The sequence below is a fragment of the Corythoichthys intestinalis genome, chromosome 18 (genome assembly GCF_030265065.1).
Source record: "Corythoichthys intestinalis isolate RoL2023-P3 chromosome 18, ASM3026506v1, whole genome shotgun sequence".
Lineage (NCBI taxonomy): Eukaryota > Metazoa > Chordata > Actinopteri > Syngnathiformes > Syngnathidae > Corythoichthys > Corythoichthys intestinalis.
The window spans coordinates 14557501-14575213 of NC_080412.1; the positions used below are offsets into that span (position 1 = coordinate 14557501).

Genomic DNA, 17713 nt, shown 5'->3' on the forward strand with positions numbered 1-17713 from the left:
TTTTTAATTTAAAGATACGTTCCAATTTATAATTTGTATTATTTAACAATACGTCTGTGGTGGCTATACGCGCCAGTGTGGGAAACCAGTTGACCTTTTGCAGTGCGTTGCTGCCACCAGTCGGTCAGAATAATTCACTGCATCTGTTTTGTGACAGTTTAGCTCACAAGTCATTTACTTGCACAGTACTGTGTCTATCGGTCGCATTGACACTTGTGAGTGCGTTCTGCTACGTTTCTGCCTCGGAAATATATGTCTGTAAGTATTTCATGTTTACAATAACTTATTGATGCGCAGTATATGCATACCTCTGTGGAGAAATCGAGTCATATGTTTTGAATGTACACACATTGGTGTACATTCAGTTTTAGTGTGGACATGGAAATGCACTGTTTTGGTGATACAACGACTATACACACACACACACACACACACATATATATATATATATATATATATATATATTAGGGCTGTCAAACGATTAAAATTTTTAATCGAGTTAATTACGGCTTAAAAATTAATTAATCGCAATTAATCGCAATTCAAACCATCTATAAAATATGCCATATTTTTCTGTAAATTATATATATATTCTGTAAAATAATTTGTTGGAATGCAAAGATAAGACACAAGATGGATATATACATTCAACATACGGTACATAAGGACTGTAGGGGGCATTTCACTCTACTGTCATTTAAATCTGTCTATGCTGCCCTCACTCCGAAGCGTCTACTTTTTCCAAAGCTAGACAGCTAGTGAACGATGCCTTAATAATCAGACTTCTTCCTTTTTCATCTGATTTATTAATAAAATGGCCTCAAACCACTGTCCTCTTTAGACCGTAGTGAAACTACAAAAAAAAAAGTACACAAGCATTGCATTAGCAACAACGTTAGCTTAGCACGCTATACAGGTTCACTAAACATAAACAAAAAGCGTCTCATACAGAAAATATAACATTTCGCTTACTAACATAATATGTACATTCTTTACAACAACCATACTTACGGACAAATCTTGTCCAAGGATCATATAAGCACAACATTACAACGTAGGCGTCAGCCCGAGACGTCGTGCAGCCATATTGAACTGGCAAGAAAGCAATAAACCATGTCGCAAAGCGACCACAAGAGTTCACTGTTAGACAGCACAAAAAACCTTGCTGTAAAACTTACCAAAAGGCAGAATACTGTCTGAGCGGGACATGTGCGTTAATTGCGTCAAATATTTTAACGTGATTAATTTAAAAAATTAATTACCGCGCGTTAACGCGATAATTTTGACAGCCCTAATATATATATTAGGGCTGTCAAAATTATCGCGTTAACGTACGGTAATTATTTTATATACATATATACATATATATATATATATATATATATATATATATATATATATATATATATATATATATATATATATATATTAGGGCTGTCAAAATTATCGCGTTAACGTGCGGTAATTATTTTTTTAAATTAATCAAGTTAAAATATTTGATGCAATTAACGCACATGTCCCGCTCAGACAGTATTCTGCCTTTTGGTAAGTTTTACAGCAAGGCTTTTTGTGCTGCAGCACAACAGCGAACTCTTGTGGTCGCTTTGCGACATGGTTTCTTTTTTTCTTGCCAGTTCATATGGCTGCACGACGTCTCGGGCTGAAGCCTACATTGTAATGCTGTGCTTATATGATCCTTGGACAAGATCTGTCCGTAAGTATGGTTGTTGTAAAGAATGTACGTATTATGTTAGTAAGCGAAATGTTCTATTTTTTGTATGAGACGCTTTTTGTTTATGTTTAGTGAACCTGAATAGCGTGCTAAGCTAACGTTGTTGCTAATGCAATGCTTGTGTACTTTTTTTTTTTTGTAGTTTTATGACGGTCTAAAGAGGACAATGGTTTGAGGCTATTTTATTAATAAATCAGATGAAAAAGGAAGAAGTCTGATTATTAAGGCGTCGTTCACTAGCTGTCTAGCTTTGGAAAAAGTAGACGCTTCGGAGTGAGGACAGCATAGACAGATTTAAATGACAGTAGAGTGAAATGCCCACTACAGTCCTTATGTACCGTATGTTGAATGTACAGTGGGGAGAACAAGTATTTGATACACTGCCAATGGATTTTCCCATTGGCAGTGTATCAAATACTTGTTCTCCCCACTGTATATATCCATCTTGTGTCTTATCTTTCAATTCCAACAATTTATTTTACAGAATATAAATAATTTACAGAAAAATATGGCATATTTTATAGATGGTTTGAATTGCGATTAATTGCGATTAATTACGATTAATTAATTTTTAAGCTGTAATTAACTCGATTAAAAATTTTAATCGTTTGACAGCCCTAATATATATACATAGCTCATTATTTACGCACTATTTGCGAGAAGTGACATAAAAAGTGCGTCAAATAAAAATTGTAACGCTTATACACGCTTTATTATAAAAATCACATCGGTTCTCCTGTTGCAAGCCTGTGCCTGACTACGTTGGTGCGGAGTTGGAACTTGATATTTGTTACTGTTCTTCCTGGAAAAAAAATAATTTGAAAAAAATTCTCATTTGTCATGATATGAAGCAATTTCACCGCGGCACAACATGTTGGGACTGTCTGACTCCAATGTAGCCCATTAAGGCAAGGCAAGGCATATTTATTTATATAGCACAATTCAACACAAGGCAATTCAAAGTGCTTTACATCACATGAAGATCATAAAAATCTGATTTAAATTAGGGCTGTCAAAATTATCGCGTTAACGGGCGTTAATTAATTTTTTTAATTAATCACGTTAAAATATTTGACGCAATTAACGCAGATGCCCCGCTCAGACAGATTTAAATGACAGTACAGTGAAAAGCTCACTTGTTGTGTTTTATGGAGTTTTGCCGCCCTCTGCTGGCGCTTGGGTGCGACTGATTTTATAGGCTTCAGCACCCATGAGCATTGTGTAAGTAATTATTGACATCAACAATGGCGGGGTACTAGTTTATTTTTTGATTGAAATTTTTACAAATTTTATTAAAACGAAAACATTAAGAGGGGTTTTAATATAAAATGTCTATAACTTGTACTAACATTTTTATTTTAAGAACTACAAGTCTTTCTATCCATGGATCGCTTTAACAGAATGTTAATAATGTTAATGCCATCTTGTTGATTTATTGTTATAATAAACAAATACAGTCCTTATGTACCGTATGTTGAATGTATATATCCATCTTGGGTCTTATCTTTCCATTCCAACAATAATTTACAGAAAAATATGGCATATTTTATAGATGGTTTGAATTGCGATTAATTGCGATTAATTACAATTAATTAATTTTTAAGCTGTAATTAACTCGATTAAAAATTTTAATCGTTTGACAGCCCTAATTTAAATCAATACAACGTAAAAACCAAGACAATCAAAATAGGAAATAAAATTATACATAAAAATCGCATTTAACCACAAACAGAATAAAATAAATAAATACAAATAAAACAAAAACTACTACTACTAATAATAATTGAAATCAGCAATGGAGATAAGCACAAGAGGAACAGAAAGCAAGTAGATTGAAATATACAGACAATTATGGATATGCAGTGCCAAACAAAAGCGTTAGCCCTGACAACACCACAGCTTCAAAATATAATATTTAATATTTGAAATGAAATGAACTAAAATACATTGTCAGATTTTTCGGAAATTTGACTTTAAATTTTAACTTCAAGTCGATGCACGTAATTTGCTTTTATGGGCCACACAAACTGGGCTGCCAGTTTGACTAAAATCCCAATTAGAGTTTTTTTTTTTTTTTTTTTTTTAAATCATTAAGCCAGTATGATGATGATGATTTTGTCTTTTCCTCTCCACATAGATGGCGAGGGTGGTGGAGAACTGTCCCCTCCAGTAGGCGCCGGCGTCAACAGCAACAGCTGGCACTTCCGCTACGGAGCCGGACAGAGCTATTGCCCACCGCAGGGCCTGAAACCCGGTGAGATTCCTCCCGAAGCCTTCATCATCCCCGGTTCCCCGGCCATTATTTCTATCCGCCACGACCCCGGCCCTGTTGACGATAAAGGGGACTTCATAAGCTTTGGAAAGAAGGATGATGCCAAGAAGAAGAAAAAGAAGAAGAAGGATAAGAAGGAAAAGAAGGAGAAAGGAAAGGATGACGGGGATGAATAAAGAGGGATGAATGGAAGCTATTAAGATGCCAGCCTGATTACAGAGCCAGAAAAAACCCAAGTCAATATCAGGGGTGGAAAGTAACAATTTACATTTACTCTCGTTACACTAAGTTATTATTGTTTTGATAATTTTAATATATATATATTTTTTTTAGGTTAATATTTTTCTTTTACTTAAGTAAATTTTGTTGGAATTAGTTTTACTCATTTACATTTTAAACGCTTCTGTCACAATGTAAAATGAAATGAAATGAGAAAAATGGGTGGGCAAAGATCTTTTTGCTTCTGCTTGCAAGTATGGAGCATCCGTCTGACTAGCTCTGATAACTTCAGTGTCAGGCAGCAACACAAAGTTATTTATTATGTTAAGAAAGCCATTGCGCATCGCCGCCGTATTGGATGTGGCTCGTCGTCACAGACATAGTAAGAGTAAATGTCAAGGTACGTTACAATATTAATACATAATGACTGTAATCAGCTCCAATTCAGTGGTTCTAGTATTGGCGAAACAAACCCTGTGTATATAGGGAAATGGTTTTTCCAATTAGCACATCATCACATCAAGCGCATCATTTAATTTTTGCACAAAAGAAATGGGTACTGTTATTATTAAGCTCATATTTTAGGTAATTACTATTACGTCAATTATTTTGTTTGTCTCCCCTATTTTGTACAGCGGCTTTTTCTACAAAAAATGTACTCCACCCACACACACACAAACTCATAAAGTAACTAAGTAACTCAGAGTAAATTTTAAATCAGCTACACCAGTAAGTAAAATATCATCATTGTAACAATACTTTTACTTAAGTAGATTTTTTCGGTACTCTTTCCACCCCTGGTCAATATGGTAAAGGGAGTCTCTTTGCACTGTACGCATACCAGTACATGCCAATCCTTTATTAGACCAAGCCCGGCCGGCTTTGCACAAGCAAACCTACTTAATGAATACTCTGTGGCTCCTTTGGCCTTCAACTTTGACCATATAATTCCATTGAAATGCACATTGAAAAGGCATTTTATGGGATCGGTGTATGCTGTGAATTTCATGATCCCTTCAGTTTATATGAAAACTATAATGCCAAAAACAAACAAAAAAAAAGGACTTGTATATGAATTATTCGCTGCCTGTGCCGGCACTACGCCTTCCTCATACGGGCTTACTGAAATAAGTAGGTATAAAGTAAAGCCAAACTGCAAAATAGGTCTTTTTCCTTATCAGTATTAAGTAGATATTGTAGACATTCAGCAGATGTGGTCTTTTTACATATTTAAAAACAAAACAAAACAAATGAAACCATGAATTAGAAGCATTAAATATGTAGACAGTAAGATTCATAATAAGGAAATAAGGTTGCTGAGACAAGCAGGACAAGAATTAGTGTTGCACTGATACCAATAATAGTATCTGTACCGATACGGCACCAAAATTACGTAGTGGGGTTAGATATGTGCCGATTACCGGTTTCAAGGTATATCGCGGTATGAAAACATCAAGGTTTTAAAACCGCAAAAATTTTCCGTCATACCGTCCCTATGGTATTAGCTATTTTTTCTGTCCCGAAAATGGATATGTCAGGGAAGTTCACTTTTGAACACCCAGACATGTATCAATATAGGAGGAAAGAATCAGACTCAGCCAAGGATTGCCTGCTATGAAGACTTTATAAACAAGATATATATCAAGGGTACAAAATTATGTGGAAGGAATATTTGGAGCACACATATTTGGAACGCACGAACATGAATACAGTCTCACATGCAAGCATATAGTTTCACAGCAGTTAATAATTGTGTTTTATAAGCATGAATAAAATATTCTATCACAGTATGGAGAAATCCCACGCTTGCAGCTGGAAGGCTCAACCTTCCTCAACCGGTTGTTGCTCAGTGTCAGTGAGTCAGCTGTGCTACACGATGGCTAAAGGTGGTGAAACTCCTGAACTTTTTTCCCCCATCGAAGAAAATGAAATCGCTGGTATGGGAATACTTTGGCTAGATATCGCAAAGTAACACATTTTAGAGCTGTAATTGCAAAACCATGAAACCGTGATATTTTGGCTAAGTTCAGGATTTTTGACATTAGGCTTTATCTTCGAGTTAGCAGGGGTTTATTTGGTTGGTGGATTTGATTTCAACAAATTCCATTTCATTTGCAAGTTATTTGTTAGTTTCAGGGCTCCAGAGTGGCTAAGCTAGTGCACCATTATAGCATGCCAATAAAAAAACAATGTATGCACACATGAATATCATCAATGACCCATGCAATCAATAGTGTTGGCTATTTTTTCAGATCAACTCTACAGAGGACCAGGTCGGAGTGATATCACATCAGGTTTTTTTCATCGTTGATTTTTTACGTCGTAGCTAGCAGCAAGTGACCAGTTTATATTTTTCCTCGTTCTTCATAGGGAATTTGTGTAAATTTCCCTTTACCCATTTCTTCTGTATGTTTCCACAGCCTCCAAATGCACATTTCGCCATGTTGCCGGCCTTCAGTTAACTCAGCAGACTGATGCTGCATTCGAGGAAGGTGGGAAGTCAGAGTTTCCAACCTCTGATCTGGAAAAATACCATTAGTACGCCTCAACTATTTGATCGCTTATGACAAGTCAGGTTTGCTGGAGGTCAAAATGTCTTTTGAAGGCTAAAATAAAAAACAACTTGTGGCGATCAGCCATCTTTGCTGTTTACATTCGCTTAGAATGCTTAAAGGTCGCAACTGGTACCTTCCGAGCGGGATAAGTCAGAATTCCCGCCTTCCTCGAATGCAGCGTGAGAACAAGTGCCCGAAGCACTCCTCTTTATTGGGGTCATAGTATGCATCTAAAAAAAAATAGTCCTGCAGAATGAAATGAATTACGGCAGTTTGGTGTGACATTGTTGTGGCCGCATGGGTGTTTTGGAACAATGATCTGCGTTTTGAATTTATTTGACTATGTTGGATCTGTTTGTAGATCCATCATTTTTTTGGGGGCATGCTATAATGGTGCCATTGACTCGCGCTAGCATAGCAACTCCGGAGCCCTGAAACTAACAAATAACTTGCAAACGAAACGCAATTTGTTGAAATCAACTCCACCAACTAACTAAACCCCTGGTAACTCGAAGATTAAGCCTAATGTCGAAAATCCCGAACTGCTCCTTTAAGGTTATTATACCGTCAAAATCTCATACCGGCACATGCTTAAGTGGGGAGTACTAAGAAACAATGTACCGATGTTGTGCAATATGTACTTTTCGAGATCTAGTGTCGCACTCCCGGTTGCCCCACTCAAGATGACTGCCAGCTACTCAAGCCACCATAAAAAAAAGGAGCACTTGTCGCCCTTCCCAAGATGATGATAGACTTCTAATCGTATAATATCTAATCATCATTTTCTTCTTAATTTCAGTGAATTTATCACTAGCAGACTAATTCATTTGAAGTGGGAGGGTGGCGTCGTTCATTCGCTGCCAACCCTCAAGTGCCGTCAATAGCAGACAATACGGTCAAGTGAGGATGCAGTAATGTAGTATTTTTAAAAGTGTTTTTTTTTTGTTTGTTTGTTTGTTTTTTTTCGTAAAACCGAGTAATGGTAAATGGTGTTATACTTATATAGCGCTTTTCCACCTTTCAAGGCGCTCAAAGCGCTTTACACTATATCGGTACAGTATTGCCATTATCTGAACCCACACAGTCAGGTGTCATAATCGGTATCGGGAGCCAAAAAATGGTGTCAGTACAACACTAACAAGAACTTCCGCAAAAATATGCAACAATCAGACAGTAAAACAGCACAATGTTAAAGACCTAAGATGTGTTGCACCAACTGTGTTACATGTGTTCCCAGGTTAACTTCAGAATTAGTTTACTAGATTAAATTGTACCGTTTTTTATTCAATGAGTTGAAAACCATTTTAACTGGTCAAAATGGATTGGCCATCTAGTGGCGGCCAATGAGTTAAACGAGTGCCCTATAAGTTTTAAGTGAAACTGAGGTTTGTTATGTTATTTGAATGGGACTTATCTAGAAAAGTTCATGAAATTGGCAGGATTGGATTGAAAACATTGAATATAACTGCTAGCCATTTGCAAATTCAATATAAGTAAAAAAGAAAAAGAAAAAAAATTAAGTGAATACAATTGTGTGACTTGGTATTATTTTCATCAGTTTTATTGTTGGCTTAGCTATTTTGTTGTTGCCTCTTGTATGAGGGTCAATGGCATTCTTAATGGTTAGAGTATATTCTAAGGTTATAGAGCAGGAACATTGCTTGTTCAAGCCTGGATCCCTCTTCTTCTGTCTTTGAATGTTAAGTAGATGTTCTCCAAGCTCATCACCATCGCTTCGACGGCTTCAGTGCTTGTAGGACGTGCTTGCCCGCTGCTTGTTTCCTCTCTCTTTCTCCCATCTTCGGGAATAACATCTGTAAAGTCATTTTCCTTAAATGGACTGTGCAGTCATGTCATGTCGTTGCATATTCATTAACAGAGGACACTTTGCTACCTACTGTATGTCAAACATTCATGTCTTACCCTTATTACGCTCTCAGAGAAAGTTGTCTAATACTTTTGGATAAATGTTTTACAAGATAACCTGAGAAGTTGGAAGGCATTTACCATTAGAGCAAGCAAGATTTTAAAAATATCCATACTGTAGTTACAGCGTTATCAATTGCGGTGAGTCCACAGGCAGAAATACTCATTCTGGATTTAACATTTGCTCGATTAATGCTCAGAAAACGTTAGATTTTCAGTAAAATGCAAGCCGCTGATGTTGCCAATATCTTTCGTTAAAAAATTGTGAAAGCCATAAAATGCACATAAAAACGGTATCGTGTTTCGGGTATTATAAAGTTTATGGTAGAGGGTTTTTTTTTTTTGAGCTGAATATCATGGTAGTCAAATTTCAATATTGTAATTGATATGTAACCAGTCGTGCTAGTTCTGACATTTTGTTGCAGCTTTTCTCAGTGTACCACCTCTCCAGTCATTTCAACGCACAATGTTATCTTAGCAGTCAAACACGCTAACTACTGTGCTACTTCAGGGTAGCTGGAGGAAGTGCTATGCGTGTAGGAGTCTAGGAAAACATAGCACCCTGAGAGCTTAAAAGAGGGTAATGGCAGCTGAAGTTAGCTCAGTCGCCAGCACACCTAACTACCATGTGACAGTATGGGTTTAAAATCCAGTTGGAGACACTACCGCCTTCTCGATGTATTTAAACAACAGTTACATTTTTATATAATACAGTATTGTTCTTTTTACAGTAGTTTGCCGATAATATAACAATGAGCATTTCATGGCTTTCCCATTTTTAATGGAATAATTCTAGCAAACACAACTGCTAGCATTTTACTTTAAATTTAATGTTTTTTTTTAATAGTGTAGTTTATTATTAGCAGTTTTGCTAGTGTATAGAAAATGTACAAAAAGATTGACTTTATTTTGCCCATACTTGAGGAATCTTGACCTAGTGTGGGAGAGAACGTGTAGTTTGAGCTGAGTGCAAAGCAACTGGAAGTCGCTCATCTCTGTCGGCGTTACTTTTGTAGAAGCATCCATTTCCCGGTCCCAGCTGTAGGCGCCGCCATCATGCTCACGTTTCCTTACCCCTGCCCAGGTGTACGTCTGTGCTGTCAGATCACCAAGTGTTTGCATGTTATAAGAAAAGGAAACAGACGTTATACAAATACTATATATACCTACCTATACCTTTTTTTCACTGGGAAATGTGTATCGGAAACTACAAACCTGACTTCACATCCATGCATATACACAAACAGTACTGCAATCTGTGGCAAAACCAAAAGTATCACATTTTTTATTCCTGGTCAAATAGCATTGGATCTTCTATATGTAAATATAATGCTATTGTGGTATGCTATGAAATGCCTTTTTTTGCATATGATTACATTGGTAAGAAAATTACTTCCATCTTGTCCCTTCAACTTGTTGAAATGATCAAACAAACACTGTTGTGAGCTCATGTGCACACCCTTCATAACTATTCCTTACATAATGAAAACAAAAAGGCTGAAAAAGACCACCAAAAAAATATTAAATAGAAAAAATGTCTCCAAAAAAATTTAAATAAAGTTGGTGTATTCTCTGCTTGTGTATAGTGAATATTTGTCAGTCACTGGGTGTGACAGTGGGTGGCACATGCTAGTGGACTGTGACAGTGCAGATTTGTTCATAAACTTATTTTGTACACCTACTTATTGTTAAGGTGATAATAGTGGTTCTAATGAGTTCAACAACCTGGCAATGTGTTTTGTTAATAAGTCACAAATAAAGTTTTTCTTAAATATCTCAAACTTTGCTTTGACTTGAGTTTTGAGTTATTCTGATCTTTTTTTTTTTTTTTTTTTTTTTTTGGTGAAAAAGGGTTATTTCTTATTTATGCTATTTTGTTTATCAACAGCTCATACAGTAATGTGAAAAAAATAAGACACCCTATGGAAGCCTGTGTGTTTTCTAACATATTTGGTCATATGGGTATTTAAAATCAATTATAAAAATTTGAGAGATTCAAGTAATAGAACAAAAAAATTAAACTGGGGGGAAAAGATTTTTTTATAACTATATGTAAAATGTAATTTTAACTAAATGCAATTTCTGTTGGGGAATAAATTAGGACACCCCCCACATTCAATCCGACTTAAAATGACTAAAATCACACACAGGGGTATCACATCAGGTGCACATGATTACAACATCATTATGATTATTATCATCGTGTTTTGAAGGAGGCTTGCCTTATTTAAACCACACATTTAGTTTGGTGTGCCCCTGACTTTTGAAGTGAGAGAGAACACTATGGTGAGATTAAAGGAGCTGTCTGAGGCCTTCAGAAAGAAGATTGTAGACACTTATGAGCAGTGTTGGGCACGTTACTTTAAAAAAGTAATTAGTTATAGTTACTCACTACTTCTTCCAAAATGTAACTGAGTTAGTGACTGAATTACTCTATAGTAAAAGTAATTAGTTACCAGGGAAAGTAAGTATTTCCGTTACTTTAAAAAGAAGTTGTTGTATGTCAAAGAATTTGAAAATTTCTGAGCAGTATTCGAGTCAGTTGAATAGAGAAGAACAGACAGGTAGTTGTGTAATAGAACCTTGTTTAATTTATTGCACCTCACCAACAACAGATTTATCCTACACCTGAAGTGCAACAAAAATAAACACATTTGAATTGCTTACCACAGATGTCGACAAAAGCTTTGCCCCGGGACATAAATTACACTTTACATGCACGTTCTTTCCTTTAATTTTGACCAACTTGAAATAGTGCTTATAACTCCACCTCGTAAAGGACAAATTTTCCTCTGAATGCTCTGCCATCATATCCCTCTGCATCTGTTTTGCGTGTGTATGTTTGCTGAATGCGCTGTTCCGGTTTGTGTGTGAAAACTCTCTCTGAAGTACGTGCGCTATTAGGCTCAAGCGTTTACGTCAGACAATGGGGATTACGTGAGATTTGACAACAATGCAGCCATATTGGAAGCAGGTCTGCCTCGCGGGACATTAAACTTTAACTTGCCAGTTCGATAAAGAGACAAACTCGTTACTAAGGCGAAGAACAGATATGTGATCAAACTTAAGGATGTGAACAACGTTGACCCATACGAGCAAGCTGAAGACAAATGGAGTAAAAATATCAACGGGCTTCCACAATTACACGAAATGGCGTATGTTAATAAACTCATCAGCCATTCCGAAATTAAAAATCGCTACAAAGCTACGAACAGTTTTGCTGCGGATGGGTGCAGGACCTGCATATTATGACCGTATCAAACGGCAAATCCATCGATATTGCAAAGGTAAGCTACGTGTGTTTACTATTTTCATTGCCATGAACCTGAACACACCCCAAGTCTGGGATGACAAATAAACAGAGCAGAGTACACTTGCTACGGCTGGTAGTTTCTTCAATTTATTCAATGTAAGTAATGCACCGCTTTTGACCGTCAGTAACGGTAACGGCATTGTAACGGCGGAAAAAATAGTTAGATTACCCCGTTACTGAAAAAAATAATGCCGTTTTGTAACTGCATTATTTATAACGGCGTTATTCCCAACACTGCTTATGAGTCTGGTAAGGCATTTCAAAAGATCTCAAAAGAATATAAAATCAGCCATTCCAATGTCCGGAAAATACAAGTGGAGGACATTGAAAACAACTGCCAATATGCCCAGGTCTGGCTGTCCAAGCAAGTTCACCCCAGAGCAGACCGCAAGATGCTAAAAGAACTCTCCAAAAATTCTAAAATGTTTTAGAGAGTTATGACCTACAGCAGGCTCTTGCTACAGTTGATGTAAAAGTGCATGACTCTACAATCAGAAAGAGACTTCACAAGTTTAACCTTCATGGGAGATGTCCAAGGAGGAAACCTTTGCTCTCCAAGAAAAACATTGAGGCCAGACTGAAGTTTGCCAGAGTGAATATAGACAAAGACCAGGACTTTTGGAATGATATTCTTTGGACAGATGAATCTAAAACTGAATTATTTGGACACCAGAACAGTGGACATGTTTGGCGTAAACCCAATACAGCATTCCAGGAAAAGAATCTCATACCTGCTGTGAAGCATGGAGGTGGAAGTCTCATTGTTTGCGGATGCTTAGCTGCAGCAGGACCTGGCCAGCTCACCATCATAGAATCCACCATGAATTCTATCGTGTACCAGAGGGTGCTTGAGGAACATGTGAGATCATCTGTGAAAAAATTAAAGCTGAAGCGAAACTGGACACTGCAACATGACAATGACCCAATTCATAACAAATCCACCAAGGACTGGCTAAAAAGTAATGGAGAATCCCGGAATGGGTCAGATCTTAATCCCATTGAGATGCTGTGGGGTGACTTGGAACGGGCTGTATATCCAGGAAATCCCTCAAACATCTCAAGCCTTATGTTATGAAGTTATGCTTCTGCGTTGCGGTGACGGCATGGCGACTACGGTGTCAATGAGCATCCGATAGTTTTGCGGCAAGGGAACGCATTGCTCTGTAATTCACCGCCAAGCCACTAGAGGGGTGTGGCATTGTGTTTATACGGTTTAGGGGGACTCTTGTCGACTTCCTCTAGTTTTCTTCTGGTTACACAGCAACGCCAACGGAGATGGAACGCTTGAATGTGGATCTTAAGCTCATCAACATTGAACAACAAATGTTGATCATACTGTAATGTCCGTAACTCAGCGCGAGTCCTTTAAGAGGCGGTCAGACTAGGGAGCGGTGACATAGCAGGAAGCAAGTGGAAAGATCCGGAGAAAGCGAACGTTAGCGGTCACATGTTGTGGCAGCCCGCTATCATTTTGTTTTTTTGTTTATTTTATTGTTGCAACAATAAAGTGGGGAAAGCCATCATCGACTCCTCTCCTTCTTCCATCCATCCAGGGCTATTACAATACAAATGTTGAGACGTAGGCGATGCAGGAGACGGTTGCGGTAGAAGCCAGCAAGCTGTGTTGTCCAGAGTTTTGTCCGATTTCTTTGCCGTGTCCTACTTCCCAAGCTGCATTGGAAGCCTCGATGGTAAAAGCATTATCATAAAAGCACCGAGGCACTCTCAATCAGTGATGATGTATCAAGTGTGTGAACTGTCTTGTTGAAAATTAAACATCAAAACAACTCTTTTGACACCAAACCTGTGCTTTATTCTTCATGTACTTGAAGTGTGACATGGAAATAAGTCACAGACTCACAACAAAAATATGTACACAATAAATAATGAAGTTTACCAACCAAAAATACGACATAAAGTGATAAAAAGATGGCAGTTTTTGGTCAACTGGGCCACCGCTTCGGGTGGCCATTCGCTTCTGAACATACACATACTTGCCTCGGTGGTTCTTCCAGTCTTTTATGCAATCGCTGACCTTGCCATTTGGCAATCTTTATAATGTCTTGACGAGACTTACTCTTTGATTATACTCCCGTCGGTTTGGTCAATTTTTGCGTGTAGCAAAACAATGTTTGAAAATGGCGGTGATTTTGCGCTGAACTGGAAACAACAGTCTGAGCGAAACAATCACAGTCCATTTGCACCACGTCACCACGCGTTGACATCGCACAAGTCAAGATTTTGTTGAGTTCAACGGCATGTTATGGTGCAGGGTCATAAATCAGGTCTGTCTTGACGGCGCAGGTCTGCCGTAGAATTATAACTCGGTCTTTACTGCTGAAAGCGTTCTACGTTGAGGAGTGGGGCAAACTTTCTTCAGACTGATGTCAAAGACTTGTAGATGGCTACAATAAGCGTTATTTCAGCCAAAGGGGGTAACACTAGCTATTAGTTGGTAGGGTGTCCTAACTTTTTCCTCTGTTAGAATATGCATTTTTCTTAATATATTTGGTTTAATGCTTAAAACAATGTTGAATTTTTGTTGTTTACCTGCAATGAAATCACTTTCCTTTCCAGTGATAAAGAAAAACAAGATCAGACCTTGATATGTGAGCATATCCTAATAAAGAACTGAATATGTCATGGGGTGTCCTAATTCCTAATTTTTTACTCATGACTGTGTATAAATATATACAGTATATATAAATATATATATATATATATATATATATATATATATATATATATATATATATATATATATATATATATATATATATATATATATATATATATATATATATATATATATACATAAGATTCAGGGCCGGAACGCTGTTCTGGTATGCGATGCTTTGATTCCGAAAATATATATCCAAGTCAGAGTCTGACGATGACGAGTCACGTCAATGTGCGAATGCAAGCAAAACACCTGGGCTCATTCATCCATTCAATTGGCTGACATACTGACATGTGATCACCAGAGATATACCCCTTTCCCACTGGCCAAAAAACCCGTGTCAACCCGCTAACAATCGGCTTTTGGTGGCAGTGGGAAAGGTGCGACCCGCCTCGACCCGTGTCAATCAACCCGCCAAGCGACCCGCGTTAAAATCACCTCGGCTCTGATCGTCATGCAGTGTGAAAGCAAAACCCCGGGTCAACAGTCAACACCCTAATCTACGTGGTGACGTAGGCTCTTACGTGATGCGTCATAACAACGTGCCAGTCGCCGGATCAACATATGGCGAGCAGTCGGTGTAGCAGCGTTAGCAATAGTCATAACAGATGAAACAAAGGCTCTTCTTCCCCTTCTGTGACTTACACGACTCCTTTCAATTTCAAACCAAAATTCACGTCGCCTACGTTGCCTCAGCACAAGCAGAGTGTTGATCCTTTACTGCCATGTTGCTCTGCATTGTTTACTTCCTTGAACCGAATGAATTCAGTCGCGCATCTTAGCATGGTGACGTCACGTAACCTTACGCACGGCTGAGGAGGGGTGGGGGTTAGACGGGTGGAAAAAAAAAAAAAAGACATGGCTTTTTTTTGTCAATGGGAAAGGTGCCAAATGCCAATTGCTAGTGGGTTGCATCGGCTAGGAAAAAACACGCGTTGACCCACTAGTTTCAGTGGGAAAGGGGCAATAGTGAGCTCTGATTGGTTCCAAAGTGCATGTTTTCTGAAACAGCTAAAAAAAAAAGAAAAAAGGAGGGGGGGCAATGCAACAGAAAAGGATCAAATCTTTAAGAGCAAGCAAAGAGTTAAGGTGGCTTATTGATCATATTTAGTTTTATTTGCTCTGATGGGGAGGTTCAGAACATCTTAGCTGTCAATGTGTACTTTGGACTTATATTTGTTCATTTATGTTAGGCTACTTATTCATTTCCGTATGATTTAAAAAAGTCACTGCGCGATTTTCAAAATATATTCCATCTCACTCTGCATAATATGTCATTTGTACTTATTTTTCTGAATGTATGTTACTTATATCTTTTTTTATTAAAAAACACAACAAAAAATTAGGGCTGCCAAAATTATCGTGTTAACGCGCGGTAATTAATTTTTTTAATTAATCACCTTAAAATATTTGACGCAATTAACGCACATGTCCCGCTCAGACAGTATTCTGCCTTTTGGTAAGTTTTACAGCAAGGTTTTTTGTGCTGTCTAACAGCAAACTCTTGTGGTCGCTTTGCGACATGGTTTATTGCTTTCTTGCCAGTTCAATATGGCTGCACGACGTCTCGGGCTGACGCCTACGTTGTAATGTTGTGCTTATATGATCCTTGGACAAGATTTGTCCGTAAGTATGGTTGTTGTGAAGAATGTACATATTATGTTAGTAAGCGAAATGTTATATTTTCTGTATGAGACGCTTTTTGTTTATGTTTAGTGAACCTGTATAGCGTGCTAAGCTAACGTTGTTGCTAATGCAATGCTTGTGTACTTTTTTTTTTTTGTAGTTTTATGACGGTCTAAAGAGGACAGTGGTTTGAGGCCATTTTATTAATATATCAGATGAAAAAGGAAGAAGTCTGATTATTAAGGCGTCGTTCACTAGCTGTCTAGCTTTGGAAAAAGTAGAGGCTTCGGAGTGAGGACAGCATAGACAGATTTAAATGACAGTAGAGTGAAATGGCCACTACAGTCCTTATGTACCGTATGTTGAATGTATATATCCATCTTGTGTCTTATCTTTCCATTCCAACAAATTATTTTACAGAATATATATATAATTTACAGAAAAATATGGCATATTTTATAGATGGTTTGAATTGCGATTAATTGCGATTAATTACGATTAATTAATTTTTAAGCTGTAATTAACTCGATTAAAAATGTTAATCGTTTGACAGCCCTACAAAAAATGTTTACATTATCTTCAATTTTAATATACATCCTATGTTCTTAAGTAGTTAAAATTGAGATTTGGCATTTAGTATGTGAGGAAATGAGGGAAACTATAAATTAGGAGATGGAGGTTGGGGTTATAGCTGTTTTTGTTAACTTTTGATTTGCAAATCATTGAAAAAATACCATTTTAAATGAAAATCAGTTTTTGTATGTGTTATAGAAATAACTGACAAAACAGTTTTCTTTGAATTTCAGTTTTTTTTAACCCCACCCCAAAAAAATAAAATAAATAAAAAATCAAATTTCTGGTTCTGTAGCAACCTTCCCGCCAGGGAGTTCCGGCAAGAAATTCTAACCACTTTCACCCCTGTGTGCTGTGTATATATACACCCTGTGTAAGTCCATATTTTTGGGCAGGGACAGTTACATAATATTAATATATTCTAAGTCACGATGAGCTTTTTTTCCCCTTTATGGCCAATATTGAAAATATGAAGCACTATAATAAAATATAAAAGGAAAATGAATTTTATCCAAGCATGTGTTAATATAAGCCACTCGGTTAAAATAATCATTTTTAATTGCAGATTCTGAAAGCATCAATTGATGTGGTGGGTATACAAGGACGCTTGTGCTAATATGGGAGCCTAATCCTCGCCTCCATTTGAACAATGGGCTTTCATGTTAATTACTGTCTATGAGGGGGCGTCTGCTATTGTGTGTGTGGTGGGCGCCATCTGTATGTAAACGGAAGAATATTCCCACCCTTTATTTTCTTGCTTGGTTTTTCTCAGGCGACGCCTCCCAGAGTTCATGAGTCGAACAATGCTGACACCTAC

General features: G+C 37.4%; 1 protein-coding gene across 1 annotated transcript in view; it reads left to right on the forward strand.

The window, feature by feature from the left end:
* The window catches only part of LOC130906577 (protocadherin alpha-C2-like), a 42929-nt gene extending 32394 nt beyond the window's left edge, over positions 1-10535 (forward strand). The window contains exon 4 of the mRNA XM_057821043.1: positions 3870-10535. Coding sequence (XP_057677026.1) covers positions 3870-4180 — 311 coding nt within the window. The 3' untranslated portion in view covers positions 4181-10535. The remainder of the gene's footprint in view (positions 1-3869) is intronic.
* The last annotated feature ends 7178 nt before the right edge of the window (positions 10536-17713 follow it).